The following is a 16,226-nucleotide window of genomic DNA, read 5'->3' on the forward strand; positions in this document are numbered from 1 at the left end:
AGTTACAGAGGATATGACAATTATTAAGTATCAGCATAGGAACAATCAATTATGGAAATATAGCATAAAATTGACAATGCATGCCCATCTATGGAATGCCATCATTAGAGTTTAAAGATTAATTTATCATACACTAAAGCAATGGTCAATGAACAGTCAAATATGAACAGATAAGAGCCTGAAACTGAAAAGACAGCCCAATTAAACAAGTTTCCCCAATTTCATCTCCCCTAGAAATATTGGATTTCATAAATTCTCATCAGATCTTGCTGCTTAGAACTGGCAAATAAAATGGAAGGCTATATTACTAAATACAGCTGAATGCATACACAACAGCAGCCATCTTTGCTGCCATTAAACAGATGCTATGACCAAGTTCTGTACTGAAAGGATCCCTTTGAACATGATTAGGAAAATATTTTTCTGCACGTATTATTATTCTAGATGATTTATTCAATGCTCGAGTGTGGAAATTTGCAAGTCAACTTGCCTATAACAGTATGTTTGGAAAATAAAAAAAAACTATGTTTCTTTCAGTTGAAGAAATGATGTAAGAAAGTTACAACATGATGGTTTTGAACAGAAGTAAAATAATATTGCAGTGGTTCATGAATCCATTTGAATTTTTTCCTGCCGGAACAATACAGAAAGCAGATGGATGACTAGTTTGGTGCACAAGAAATTTGTGCTCTTCATCAAGACTAACCTTTCAGGGACACCACCATTGTCCATCTTTCATTGACCATGGGGGAGAAGCTGTAGGATTAGAATGAGGCTGAATCACATTTTCCCAGAGAATACCTCATATGATTAATAGTTCTAGATAGGGCCTCCGTAGAACTTCTGTGTTGTCAAATAAAGTTTGGACAATGTGAAAAACATTCTTTGTTGTGTAAGTCATCACCAACAGTGCATATTGTGAAATGACAGTTTCTCAGCTTTTGACTTTTTGTTATAGCATAGAATGAGTAATAGCATCATTTTTGATGTAGTTAAAAAGGAAGGATTTTTATATAAACAAATTGTTTGTAGTGTGCCATCTGTCAACTGCATTATTTCCTATCCAAATACATTATTTTTTTTTAAATTGCACACATCCACTTTTTGATACCTCATTTTGTCTGTTCAACTAATACAGCATATAGGAGAAAAAAGGTGCAGCTAAATTATTCCTTCCAGGATTTCTAAAGAGAAAAGACGGGCAAAAAATAAGTTAGAAGAAGAGCCCTATTTTTCAACAGAAAATTGGAACTGGATTTTTACTACATCAATTTTGTTCCAGATACTTAAACCTAATACACTACTTTTGGGTTCCACACACATTTCAGCAGCACAGTTTTTCAGCAGTTGGCCCTGTGAACCAGGTAATAAGAATGATTAAATAATGTTGCACCAGAATGTTCTGTGCAGGTCAAAACTAAATGGAAGCCCAGTGAAAATGGAAATAAAACAGTCTATCCAGGAAACAGATTTGTAAGTTCTATCTATATTTTAGAAAGGGTATTATGATGGATGTCACAGGACCAATGACTGTTGCCAGCAACAGACTAAGACTTTACCCTCTTAAAATCCTCACATCCTACATTAGATGCAGCAGTGGTTCCCCAGTTTGTAAAAATGGTAGTGATATTTTATTGCCCCTTGCAATTAAGTTTCAGATGTATTTGCTCTCCCTGTACAGAACCTGTGAAAGTGACCTGTTCTTGTATTCCCTTGTTCTCTTCAGACAGTTCAATTGGCCCTAACCCTTTCCTCTTAAAACAGAAGGAGTACAGTGCAAAATCCAGTTAGTGCCAATACCCTCTGAGAAAAGGTAACGTATCAATTATGGCTAAGTTCATAAAACTGGCCACTGAAGATTTGGAATCTTTGACCAGCTTATGCACAAGCCAAATGAAAGCTGTGTCAATTCAAGTGAAAAAGAAACTGCTGCTAGATTCAATACCACAGCTTTTAAGATGAAGGGATGATAAATAAACATCTAGCAGTGAGTGAAAAGGGTCCCTTAGCTGTGTTCCAATTGCCTCAAAGGCACAGTCCAGTTCAAATGCTTCTGCAAAGGAAGTCTCTGTAGTTCAAACTTTTTCGTTGAATAGAAGGCAAGATCCTATTTCATCAATGTGAAGGATGACAGTAGGAGGGACAAGTCTCTGCATATTCTTTAGACTTCACTTTCTGTTGAGGGTTTGCGCTGGTGCTTCCAGCCTGTGTCTGGAAGGGAGCCATGACATTCAGGAGTAGTGGCTGCATTGATGCTGCTGCATTCTGACTGCTCTTCTTTCAACAATTGCTCAGTTTCAGTGTCACCCAGTGAGCCAGAGCTGGCTTGGATAGAGACTGTGTCAGTCTTCATGCATACATGGTCGCGGAGAATACATCCCCGAGAGCTTCTTATCTGTTTAAGATCATCCCATTCAGATTCATCATTGGATAAGAGGCATATTCCTTCAACAATCTTGATCTTGTCCTTGGTGTAACTATGATCAGGACCAGTCTGCAAACAATACCAAGACATATGTACAGTCAAGTATAAAAAGCAAAATATTTTTGAAAAACCAATTCTTGTCATGTGAATAAAAAAACAGGACTGTATCCTCCAACTCATGGTGCAGATAATTTTCCCAACAAATTATCATAGTTCTGACTAAATCAAACTTTCCCAGCTTGATGCCCTCCAAATATGAAGATTAGTAAAGTCAAGAAATATTATTTCAACTATTGACCGATTTGAATTAATTCAGACTTAACAGTGTGCTACAAACAAAACAACCTACAGGGAAATGGTTGATCTAAAGATGGGATTCTAAACAAGAATGATGGCAATATTGGTAGTAGGCTCCCAGGTGCAATTAAAAGTAATAATCATTACATATAAAGCCCATTGTAACATAGGACTAGGGTATTTGCAGGATCGCCTTTATCCCATTGTTTCTGCTCACCCCACCAGAACTAGTGAAGACTTGTTCTGGATCTCCTCCATTAAACAATGTAAACTTGTTGGACCAAGTTGTGCCTTCCCAGTGGCAGCAGATGTCCTATGGAATAGCATCCCCACACCACCTCCCAGAGACTAGGAGACTGTTAGCCTTCTGCAAGACTTTGCTGTTCCCATAGACATCTGGGATAGACTGGATATGCTTTGTTGTTGGAGATGAATGGAGTCAAAGTTCCTTGGGTAGGTGTGTGTGTATGTGTGTGTGTGTGTATGTGAGAGAGAGAGAGAATTTTAATGCTGTAAGCCATACCTAGAATCACTTGGGTGAGATAAATTAAATCAGCATGTCCAATCTGTAGCCTGTGGATCACATGTAGCCAACTATTTGCAAATTCAGTTTACTTAAGTGTTAGTAAAAGAAGCAATAAATATATTGAGGGACAGCAGTAAAAAATCATTGAAAAATTACAAGAAACAAAAACTGAAAAATTACAAGAAACAGAAACTATTAGAAACAATGACATAGCAAAATCCTATTAATATAAGCAATTATTAAACTAGGAGTCAATACCAAAATAACAAGTGCAGAAATTTTCCATTATATATGTCTTACGGAGACCCCCCACTTTTCACAGATCTGAGATTTGCATCTAATCTTCAGCAGAAGTATAGTAAAAATTATAAATATTGCCAATATCTGATCTATGCAATATTGAAAATGTCCAAAGGAAATATTGAGAATTATTAGACCAAGCAATCCATAATTAATTTTAGTATAAAAACAAACATCACAAAGTAATACCATGTCTCTAAAATGAGCAAAATGCATAGGAAAGGAGAGAGATACTAAATATTCAAGTTAAAGTAATTTTTCGCTAAATCTTAACTTCTTTCAAAACGCCTCTTGGCTGATTACTTTTTGGTTACATGCTTAAATGCAAATGTAAAAACAAAATTCAGGCAGCATAAAATGGCATAACTAGGGCAATTATAAAAGAGCTTCTAGTACTTCTTTCTAAGGGCAAAAACAACAACAGTAGTTCAACAACGGAGCAGAAAGTTAGTCAAGCAGAAGTTGTATCAAGAGAGCATTAGATCACTTAACATCACAGAAATAAGGGAGGTGAAAGTTGCACAAACAGAGCCATGATACCTGATATGAGTCTGTGGGTGGTCAAAAGAGAAATGGTGAAAGGCTATCAGAGGGGTGAGAAAGATGCTGAGGAAGAAACAGAGGAAACTTCAGCACCAAAAGAAATCAGGGCTAAACTCTTAAAACTATTATTGGTTTCCTTCAACCACAATATTAATGGGTAGCAAAGCACCAATAGACAAAGGGCACTAAAAATACCATATCAGATCAGCTGGACCAACTCAGTGGAAGACACACAATAAAAGGTCCTAAGATTAAAGCAGCAAAGACTATAATTAATATAACTAAAACAAGTCATTCCAAATTTCTGACTGCCTAAGGCAGCTAAGATTCCAATAATGCAAATAAATTATGCTACTGCAATTGTTTTTAATGCCACAGGAGATTAATATCAAGTTCTGAAAAAAGCTCTTTACCTCCTTCTTAAAGCAGAGCTGATTATATATGGCTGGCTTGGGAATTGTTTCAATCTTCACTTCTTGGGTAGACGTCCGATAAGAGGGATTACTGTATGTCAAATTACTTAGATTAGGATCTGTGAATTTGGATTTCTTATGCCTGCAGGAACAATATGATAAAGAGAAAACATTTCTCTATTTATTAGATTTCGATCTACACATTTACTGCTACCATGGAGATCTCCCTTTTATTTCCATATCAGCAACACAGTAGACAGATCAGAGTGAGAAGGTGTGATTGCTCCAAGGCTACTCTGCATCTCAATGCATTTCCTTAAAAACATTAGCTCTTACAAAATTCTACAGCCAAACTCTCATCACTACACCAAAAGCCTCCATGTATAGTTATTAGTGCATCTGTTTAAAGAGACAAGGTGTATTTTGTGTCATTCTGGCAAAGTAATAAACAATACCATTCACAAACAAGATAAATATCCATTCAAAAATGAAAGATTTAAACCAAAGCATGTTTACTATTCCATTATATTCCTACTTACATTTATCAGGCAGCATACATAAATACAGCATACATTGATACCATAATAGAAGTCCAATCCTTTGAATGTAAAAATCTGTTTCCACTTATCCTACAGATAAGTGAATTTTACAGATGTATATGGAGAGGAAGGTTTCCTTACAAATGAAGTTATGTAAATAAACAAGCGCCTGACCTTTATTGTCTAGCATCTTGCTTCCAAACCCCAGTTATCATGTAAGAATACTGTCACACCTATTAATTTTGCAAGGTAAAATGATAAATTTTCTTATAATTTACAGTACTGAGTTCAAATAAATCCTGGCATGTGCTTAAAATATTCTGAGTGATTGATACATTAATTCAGAAAGGCTGAAGGAAGGAAGATAAAGAATTACCTGTATATAATCACAGCACCAATCAGCAGCAGAATACTCAGTATACTGAGAAGACCTCCAGTGATGTAACTGACATGTAGCCCTTCTCCTGAAAGAAGATAAACAGTCAGATTAAGGGTGATGCTGTCATTCCAGAACTATATATTTGAAGTAGTAAAAACCTGTGTGTCCTAGACGGTTAAGTGTTTATTTACATTTTATTACCTCTTAGATTTTAATGAACAGAGCCAGATTAATATATGTATATGAAATCAGTAAGTGGTCTGCACTGGTTTCATTCAGTATTAGCATCTTAGTGCCCATTAAGATTTATTGAGCAAAAGAAAAAAGAAAAGTTGAAAAATAAAACAGCTGATGTGCAAGATAGCAAACTAAGCAAGTTCCTCTTTTGTCAACTTACATAATTTCATCCAATGACTCCAACTTAATTATAGCAATAGTTGATAATATCTAATGTCCCTGAATCCCTGAGATGAAGTGAAGACAAACATGAAAAACTCACCTGCAGTTGCCAATATTGCTTCATTTGCTCGGTTGCACAAACCTTGACCGACTTTCTTGTCAGAGCAGCTAAATAACAACAAGAAAAAGTAGATGCTGAACTTCAAATGAAGCCATCTTCCTATTAGAAACTGTGTTAAATTGAACCAAGATAAAGCAGACAACTAGGTAAAAAGAATAACCTTTATAGCCCAAAGTTATTGCTGCTGTTATTAGAAAAACCTTTAATACATCACAATGAATTTTCTGTCACTATAAGGGAAGAAGAATGCAGGGCTATATCTGAATGGTTTGAATTAATGGATTAGCTGTGATCCCTTATCATCTGATAAAGAGATATACAACTTTATGATCTAGCAGTTCTTAAAAAAATTGATGGAGAGGAATCTATTTAAAAAAGAAATTGGACTCCACACTTTCCCCTCAATCACTTTCAATCAACAGAGCCACTTACTTTCCTTCTATTGTTTCCACAGAAATATGGGGCTTGGTTGTTGGAGTTTTAAATCTGTCAGTAGAAGTCTGGCTCCTTTTGCTTGCATGAGTTGTCTCAGGATTTGGAGGCCCCATGCTAGGAACTAGACAGAAGAGAAAGGAAAAGAACCTGAGACAAAGGAGACAATGAACCTTGACCTTTTTATTTATGGAAATATAAACCTTTTCATTATTCAAGATATAGCAGAAGCAGGGGTGGGATTCAAATTTTTTAACAACCGGTTCTGTGGGCATGACTAGGTGAGCATGGCCATGTGACTGGGTGGACATAGCATTTTTTTTTTTTTTGCAGCAACCCCCCCCCCACCCATTTTTTTGCCTCCTGGGCCTCAGGGAAGCCTGCTGGGGGGGCATTTTTGCTCCCAGAAGGCTTCCCTTGGGCCAGGAAGGCAAAAAATAGAGCGTGGGGGGGGGGTCACACAGCACGGTCCCCTCTTTTTGCCTCCTGGGCCTCAGGGAAGCCTCCTGGGTGAAGCAGTAAGACAGTGAGGGGAATCCCAGTACAGCTGATCATTGGAACAGCTGATCGTCAGGAGGCATTTAAGGAGTGACTGGATGGGGAAGAATGCAGTCAGTGATGTCGGGCATGTGCGCAATGTTGCGCATGTGCGATAAGGACTGACAGGGTGGGGAGGGCCAGGTGGAGAGGGGTGGAGCCAGCCAGGGGCATAATTTGCCGGTTCTCATAATAACTGGCTCTATAGAACCGGTCCGAACTGGTAGAATCCCACCTTTGAGCAAAAGCGTATATAATTCTTCTTGTAATGCAATATGTAGTGTTGTCCTATGAGAACAAAAATGAGAAATAAGCACTTGTAGTTTGCCAGGCATCTAGAACTTGTGCAAATGCAATGGAAAACAAATATCAGAAGGGTTTTATTTTATCTACCAATGAATGGTTCCTAAATTACATTTAATATTATATGTAGGAAAATGTTTGAAGTCACTACACACAAATTACCAGTGAAATATAACCAACTGTTCTAAATTGTACTGTATATTAAGATTAAAGAATTGAAGAAGGTATATATGGGACATCTGAAAGGTAGAAGAATCACCTCAAGGAAAGAATACTTAACCTTTTTAATAAAACAGTACAAAAAAAGACAAAATACTACTCTCTTATCCGTAGGCATTTGAATGTTTTACCAAAGAGGTATTTTATAGCTGTAGCTTATTTAAGGGAACAAAGCTGTTTTTCTCAAGTAGCTATGAATAAGAGAAAACATGGGCTATGATTCATGCTGGGAGGTGTAGTATACAAACAATTTACCATTAAAACAAGGCCGTCCATCTGGTTCATCAGGACATGCACAGACAAAGTCAGAAGCCCTGGCAAAGCAGAGATGGGTACAGCCTCCATTATTCACGCCACAAATGTTTGTGCCTAGAAGATACAAACCAGATATTTCACAAAAGATATAATTTTCTTCTCCCCAGCATAGAGCTTCATGTTCCTTTACCCAAAATATATTAGGGTACAGTGAGAAGTATCTCCTCTGACCAAAGTGCCAATATCCTAAATGAATATTGTCCTGACCAATACAGTACATCACAGAATCTGAAACATCATGCTTTCCCCAAGACCCAAAGGAATAAACATTTTAAAGCAGGGGTGTCAAACTCAAGGGGGGGTGCTGACATCTGGCCCATGGGGCTGGCCTGGAAATATCAAAGGACCAGCCTGAGGTGCCTGTACCAGCCAAAATGGGGTGCAGGCCCCCCCATGGCCCGCTTTTGACCAGCAGAGTGCTCCAGGAGGCCGTGGAGGCCGAAAACAGGTCAGAGGGCATCACCCCCCCTCCATGTGGCCCATTTTTGGCTATCAAAATGCTGCAGGAGGCTATGGAGGCCAAAAACAGGCCACGGGGGACTTCACGTGGCCCACCTCAGCCCCCCCCCCCCATGCACTGTTTTGGCCAGCAAGTGCTGCAGGAAGTGTCCATCCTGTCTCCCCCCTCCATGTGGAGAACTACAGTGCTGATCCGGCCAGCGAAGAAATCCAGTTTGATACCCCTGCTTTACAGCAAAAACGACACAGACATTTTAAACTTTTAAAAAGTCAAATACTTGTCATGGCAATATACAAAGTGTATGAGGCCTCTATTTTGAACTCTGCGGATAGGTGTTTTTTTTTTAATCTCTTCCTGGAGTCCTTTTAACAGAGGCCAGGATGCTGAACATGAGGAATAAATGGCAAGCTTGTGGCCTCATTTTCAAATGTAGCAGTTTACTCTAAATCCTATTGAAATGAATAAGAGCAATTTGCTAGTATGGGAGTTAAGAAAGAAAATGAATTGATACATAGCAGCAATAATAGCAGGATTCGGAATGAGGAAGAGGTGTTTGCTTTGTTTTGCCAATCACACATGTATGCTGTACCTGAGGTTACTCCTTCAGCAAGCTTTGCTCTTCTGGGCTCACACAGTAGATGACCATACTCAGAAAAGGCTCATAAAGCATACCAGAAGTGGCAGTCAGGTGTAATCACTTGCTGCCATCCAGCAACCACTTCCTTAATGCTTTGGATCAAAATCCTGTATTTTTCAACATCTGACATGTATTTTCCCTTGAGTGGGTTGGGGCATAAGCAACAAGGGAGGGGTAGGTTTCCTTGCCTAATTCATTATTTGTACCAGCCTGAGTTTTGTTTAATCAATGTGGGCTAATAGTAGCTAACAGCCAGACCTGAAAGGCAGGTTTATTCCTATATTTTGCATGGTAAAGCCATTATCCCCAGCCTTTGTGTCTGAAGGGAAAGCAGATAATTTCACAAGTATCCAAATAGCTTTCCATAATGATATGCTTTCAACTACTTTCTCCACCTGAATCCATACAAAGGCAATAGAGACAATTCAGAATCATTCATCAAGAGGGAAAACAAAAAAAGAGATTCTCTGTATTTTAATTACTACAGCCCCCAAATTCTCCAGCCATCTCATGGCCATGCCAGATCAGTTGATGAGAGTTGTAATCCAACCATCTGGATTACAGAAGACTGGTTTAGAGAATAGACCACTCATTAATCAGATACAATGAATTAATGAATAAACCCAGGTGATTGCATATACCTGTCTGCCTTTGAGGAGAAACCACAATAATATCCATAAGTCCTTCTACATTGGCTAACACAGTCTCCTTATTACGACCAGAGTATTTGTCCACACGCTGAATAGATTTTGTTTGCCAGTCTGTCCAATACAGCCACCTATCCTGCTGCTCAGAAAACAGGCAAACACAGGATTAAAATACTATGTAATAAGCACAGAGGAATCAAATGGGACTGTCTAAACTTAAAACTTATTTTCTATGTTTTTTTCAACATATTACTGGTATGGTATTTTTCAAGTAATGAGAGGTAATTACATTAACACAAATTATTACATTTACTCTCATTTTTGCCAGTGACTTAAAGTCTCTTCTGAAATTATTTTTGATTAATTAAATTAAAAGAAAAAGCTTTAATTAATTTTAATATTGCTTGTCTCTTTTGAAATTTTATATGCAGTTTTTATGTTGATAATATTTTATTGTATACCATCCAAAATCCTTTTGTAAGGGAGTTGGGCAGTTTAAAAAAATTATAAATAATTAAATAACATAAATAAATACATTACAATCAGAAGGCATTGAAATGAAAAGTTAAGCCTTGCAAGAATTTGCCTCTTTACTGTTGCAATTCACCCTAAAACACTGAAATGTTTTAAAGCCGAATTTTTCATTTTGTTACTTAATTTCTTCAATATAATTTTTGTAAATATTGTGTTCATATTTTAGTAATAAGCATACCTAAATATTATAAAGCATTATATACTATTGGATCCCCTAAAGTTATGGAAATTTCCTTTTGAAGTTTTGGAAGAATATGAAAAATCAGATGTGATTTACGAAAATTAATCGATAATCCTGAAATCTCTTCAAATTTGTCAAAATTGTATTGTCCGCAAATATCTCCTATTTTCATCACACAAATCTGATTATTGCGTCTGAGTGCTATTGCCAATGCTTCTAGGGCTAGCTTAAAAAATAAAAGTGATAAAGGACGACCCTGCTTGGTATCTCTTAAAATCATAATAGGATCTGAATAATAGCAGTTCAGTCTTATCTGAACTATTTAGTTGATCCATCAATATATTCAATCACCTTAGTTAAGAAAAAAGTGATTGATAAATTTAAATTGGATTTCAGAGAATGAGGAAAGCCTTTAAATATATCTAAGGAATCAATATTATGCTGTACCTGTTACTCTTCTGTCATGAAGAAACAGTAGATGACCATTTTCAACCATAAAGCATACCAGAAGTGGCAGCAGTGTAATCACTTGCTGCCATTTCCAGCGACCACTTCCTTAATGCTTTGGATCAAAATCCTGTATTTTTCAACATCTGACATGTATTTTCCCTTGAGTGGGTTGGGGCATAAGCAACAAGGGAGGGTAGGTTTCCTTGCCTAATTCATTATTTGTACCAGCCTGAGTTTTGTTTAATCAATGTGGGCTAATAGTAGCTAACAGCCAGACCTGAAAGGCAGGTTTATTCCTATATTTTGCATGGTAAAGCCATTATCCCCAGCCTTTGTGTCTGAAGGGAAAGTAGATAATTTCACAAGTATGATCCTAAATCCAAATAGCTTTCCATAATGATATGCTTTCAACTACTTTCTCCACCTGAATCCATACAAAGGCAATAGAGACAATTCAGAATCATTCATCAAGAGGGAAAACAAAAAAAGAGATTCTCTGTATTTTAATTACTACAGCCCCCAAATTCTCCAGCCATCTCATGGCCATGCCAGATCAGTTGATGAGAGTTGTAATCCAACCATCTGGATTACAGAAGACTGGTTTAGAGAATAGACCACTCATTAATCAGATACAATGAATTAATGAATAAACCCAGGTGATTGCATATACCTGTCTGCCTTTGAGGAGAAACCACAATAATATCCATAAGTCCTTCTACATTGGCTAACACAGTCTCCTTATTACGACCAGAGTATTTGTCCACACGCTGAATAGATTTTGTTTGCCAGTCTGTCCAATACAGCCACCTATCCTGCTGCTCAGAAAACAGGCAAACACAGGATTAAAATACTATGTAATAAGCACAGAGGAATCAAATGGGACTGTCTAAACTTAAAATTTATTTTCTATGTTTTTTTCAACATATTACTGGTATGGTATTTTTCAAGTAATGAGAGGTAATTACATTAACACAAATTATTATATTTACTCTCATTTTTGCCAGTGACTTAAAGTCTCTTCTGAAATTACTTTTGATTAATTAAATTAAAAGAAAAAGCTTTAATTAATTTTAATATTGCTTGTCTCTTTTGAAATTTTATATGCAGTTTTTATGTTGATAATATTTTATTGTATACCATCCAAAATCCTTTTGTAAGGGAGTTGGGCAGTTTAAAAAAATTATAAATAATTAAATAACATAAATAAATAAATTACAATCAGAAGGCATTGAAATGAAAAGTTAAGCCTTGCAAGAATTTGCCTCTTTACTGTTGCAATTCACCCTAAAACACTGAAATGTTTTAAAGCCGAATTTTTCATTTTGTTACTTAATTTCTTCAATATAATTTTTGTAAATATTGTGTTCATATTTTAGTAATAAGCATACCCTAAATATTATAAAGCATTATATACTATTGGATCCCCTAAAGTTATGGAAATTTCCTTTTGAAGTTTTGGAAGAATATGAAAAATCAGATGTGATTTACGAAAATTAATCGATAATCCTGAAATCTCTTCAAATTTGTCAAAATTGTATTGTCCGCAAATATCTCCTATTTTCATCACACAAATCTGATTATTGCGTCTGAGTGCTATTGCCAATGCTTCTAGGGCTAGCTTAAAAAATAAAAGTGATAAAGGACGACCCTGCTTGGTATCTCTTAAAATCATAATAGGATCTGAATAATAGCAGTTCAGTCTTATCTGAACTTTAGTTGATCCATCAATATATTCAATCACCTTACGAAAAGTGACCCCAAATTTAAATTGGATTTCCAGAGAATCAAAAGCCTTAAATATATCTAAGGAATCAATATTATACCCTGACTCTTCTGTCATGAAGAAACTTGTTTTCAACCATGCAGATAGTTCACATTAGCTGAACTGCACTACATTATCTCTCTTTAAATGATTATACAAGAGAAAGAAAAAAGAGCCCTGTACAAACTTTGTCCACTGTGCTCAAAGTAAACAAACTATTTCAGTTTTTAGTTAACTATTAGTTAACTATTTGTTAAGTTTCATTTCAGCATTCACCACCACACCTTTCTATGTACCTGTGTCAAGGCAAAGGGATGTGACACTTGACTGATCAACACTTGCCGCAATTTCCCATTAAGATCAGCACTTTCTATGCGGTCTAGATGAGCATCTACCCAATAAATCCTAGAAGGAGAGAAAGAATGGAAGTTAAACTAACGTCCACTCCTGAAACTTTCTTTTTCTCGGTTACAATTTCTGATTCTAAGGCAGCCTGGGGACCTGCCTTAAAAAAAGGGAAAGTTTTTTTTTTAAACCACAACAATAATTTTGAAATGCAAGGTTGTACTGACCTTCTGATGTCATAATCCAAAGTCAGTCCATTGGGCCAGCCTAAATCAGTATTGATCAATATCTTTCGTTCAGAACCATCCAGGTTTGCCCGCTCAATTTTAGCAATATGTCCCCAGTCAGTCCAGAAGAGGTATCTGGAAGAAAATAAACCAATAAATTCTCCATTCAAATCTATCAAACAGCAACGCTTCCTCTTTAAAACAAAAATAAAGCAAAACAAAAACCAACAAACGTGGCTTTAAGGAAAAACAAAGGAACTTTACACAACAAACCTCCAATACTTTACTGCCTACACTATTTCAGTACCTCAAGACCAAATATTTATAGATAATGCTTTGTCTATAATAATTGATTTATCATATAATAGTATAATAATTAATTGTTAAATGACCACTAATTTACTGATTCATTGAACTGATTCATTGATTATCTAGTCTACTGATTGATTGAATCTTAGTAATAAGTTGATTGATTGAGTTTTAGTAATAAGTAACCTTACTTTTGATTTGTTCTTTTATCAATTAACATTTGTTAATTACCAACATTCATTAAGTAACTGTCTACCTATCACATTAGTTAGTTATTGTAATTGTTTAGTGTACTATTGTCATTGACCATGCCAGCCAGAAACTCCAGAAATTCCAAATCCTCCACTACCAAACTACAACAAAAAAATAATATCTCTACCAATGACCTCCCAGACTCCTGTACATGCTTCAGATGTCTTAAAACCATCAATGAGAGCGAAAATAACATCAAATGCTACCTATGTGACAATCAAGCCCAACTTGCCTGCTTAAAATTAAACAAAGACATAGCTGATCTCCTAAAAGCATCAGATACATTCCCTTGTCTATGTCCATCATGTTTTCCTAAGCTAAACCAACCAAGTACCCTGCCTGACAGAGTTGATAGCATAGAATCACTCATGCACTCAATAGAAAAATGCTTAGCAACATGTTTTGAAACAATTATACAAATAAGCCTAATTTCTCTTGAAAAAAAAATACAGCACTGATAAGCAACTACCTATCAGCTCAAAATCAAATCCCAACCCAACAACCACTACCACAACTACTACCTCAACTACAATCACAATTTGGATTTGTCAATCACTTACAAGATAATAGGTATAAGTATATACATAGTTATGAATACATGAAATGGGTACACATAAGAAAAATAAAAGAAACAATAGGACAGGGACGGTAGGCACATTGGTGCGCTTATGCATGCCCCCTACAGACCTCTTAGGAAAGGGGTGAGGTCAATAGTAGAAACAAACTCAAGGTTAATCACACCAAACTTGATTGCAGGAAATACGACTTCAGCAACAGAGTGGTCAATGTCTGGAATACTCTGCCTGACTCTGTGGTTTCTTCCCCAAACCCCAAAAACTTTAACCTTAGACTTTCTACTATTGACCTCACCCCTTTCCTAAGAGGTCTGTAGGGGGCATGCATAAGCGCACCAACGTGCCTACCGTCCTTATCCTATTGTTTCTTTTATTTTTCTTATATGTATCCATGTATTCATAACTATGTATATACTTATACCTATTATCTTGTAAGCAATTGACAAACCAAATAAAATAAAATAAAAAATAAAATAAATGGAAAAGGGTACATAAATATCAGTCAGGTCTAAAAGATGGCCTGTCCACCAAAGAAATCCATTTGCCTGATGTCTGAAGGCAGACCTCTACTTTAGCCAATCCTCTTCCTTCCCGCCCCCCCCCCACCCCCCCCATTCTATCCCTTCCTCAACCTGGCATCTTCCAAGTGTAACAGCTCCCTCCTGATAACATAACATAACTAATAAGAACACAACAGCTCCTTTTTGATAACATAACTAGTGAGAACAATAGCCCAAAATATCTTGATGGCACCAGGTTGGGAAAGTTGCACTACACTTACCTTTTTGGCTGCTGGACCAATAGAAGAGAATATTTGTACCTAATGCCATAAATTATTTAAATAAATATTTTTGCTAATACTGACTTTTCAGTCACTTACCCTTTTCTAGGAAAGACGGCAATTGCCCGTGGTTCATCCAGACTGTTATTTATTAGCACTTTCCTGCAGCTTCCATCCAGTTTTGCAACTTCAATTGTGTTGCGGCCAGTGTCTGTCCAATATAGATTTCGAGCTACCCAGTCCACAGACAAACCATCTGTTCTCTTTAGTCCTTGGCCAATAATAGTTTCCATATTACTGCCATCTAGATCTGCTCGCCTGAAAGAAGGTATCATAGAGAACAAGGAGAACATTCTACCTTAACATTTTTCCATGGGGCAGATCCTTCTGACCAAGAACAGTTTGGGGGGGGGGGAGATACGATTATGTAGCTAATGAACATACAATGAGGAATTTGGAAGATACCTACCTGATGACATCTAATATGACATCTGTGTAGTAAACCTTGCCATCTACACTGTCATAGTCCAAGGAGATAACATTGTTCAACTCTGGGACAGGGACATAAACATCAATGTGATCACTAGTATCTAGTGAGATTCTCCTGATGGAGCCCCGGCTAGAGAAGAGCAGGTAGGTTTCAGGAGAAGGATCACAAGACCTTTCATCAATCTTCAGTTGAATTCCAGTAGGGCAGGCACATGAGAAGCCTTCAGGGTTTGGGAGGCAGAGATGAGAGCATCCTCCATTTTTCATGCCACATTTGTTAGTACCTTAGGAGAAATAGATCATAACTGAGATTAAAAGGCTAATATTAATCCAGTATGGCTTTCCTCAGGCGGTTGCCCTCCAGATAGAATTGAGCCTTTGATTTCATAATTCTCAGGCAAACAAGGCCTATGGGATTGTGATTGAACAGTAGGGAGAAACAATGGAATAAAATCTACAGAAACTGTCTGGAGGCCAGATAAGCATGCTGGTTGCTTTAAAAAACAAAAACAAACCATGAGTGATTTTTCAAGAATTAAAGCATGCCCGTGAAAATTCAGGACATCTGGCTTAAAGAAAATAGGAAAACTCACCAAGAGGTCTCCCTCTGTCAATGCCCTGGATGTCCATTAATCCAGGAAGATTTGTTCTCACCAAGATGACATTAGCGCCGGTGTTCTTATCAGCTCGGTGAATGCTTCTTGTTTGCCAATCAGTCCAGTAGATGTAAGAATCTAATAAAGTTAGGCCATAAGGGTGCTGCACTGGGGAGAGGAGGGTATGACGGTTTGCACCATTCAGATCCGAAGCTTCAATACGCTGAAAAGAA

General features: G+C 37.0%; 1 protein-coding gene across 1 annotated transcript in view; it reads right to left on the bottom strand.

The window, feature by feature from the left end:
- Positions 1-573: 573 nt before the first annotated feature.
- Positions 574-16,226, bottom strand: part of LRP4 (LDL receptor related protein 4) — a 109,141-nt gene continuing 93,488 nt past the window's right edge. Inside the window, exons 27-38 of the mRNA XM_087951331.1 lie at positions 15,991-16,216; positions 15,378-15,681; positions 15,008-15,226; positions 12,992-13,126; positions 12,716-12,824; positions 11,328-11,472; positions 7,689-7,802; positions 6,375-6,498; positions 5,922-5,989; positions 5,420-5,507; positions 4,505-4,646; positions 574-2,494 (exon numbers count right to left, since the gene is read on the bottom strand). Of these exons, the coding sequence (XP_087807457.1) occupies positions 2,162-2,494; positions 4,505-4,646; positions 5,420-5,507; positions 5,922-5,989; positions 6,375-6,498; positions 7,689-7,802; positions 11,328-11,472; positions 12,716-12,824; positions 12,992-13,126; positions 15,008-15,226; positions 15,378-15,681; positions 15,991-16,216 (2,007 nt within the window). The 3' untranslated portion in view covers positions 574-2,161. The remainder of the gene's footprint in view (positions 2,495-4,504; positions 4,647-5,419; positions 5,508-5,921; positions 5,990-6,374; positions 6,499-7,688; positions 7,803-11,327; positions 11,473-12,715; positions 12,825-12,991; positions 13,127-15,007; positions 15,227-15,377; positions 15,682-15,990; positions 16,217-16,226) is intronic.

This window comes from Notechis scutatus, chromosome 1, assembly GCF_049901735.1.
Source record: "Notechis scutatus isolate UNSWTSFEM ecotype Mainland chromosome 1, rNotScu1.2, whole genome shotgun sequence".
Lineage (NCBI taxonomy): Eukaryota > Metazoa > Chordata > Lepidosauria > Squamata > Elapidae > Notechis > Notechis scutatus.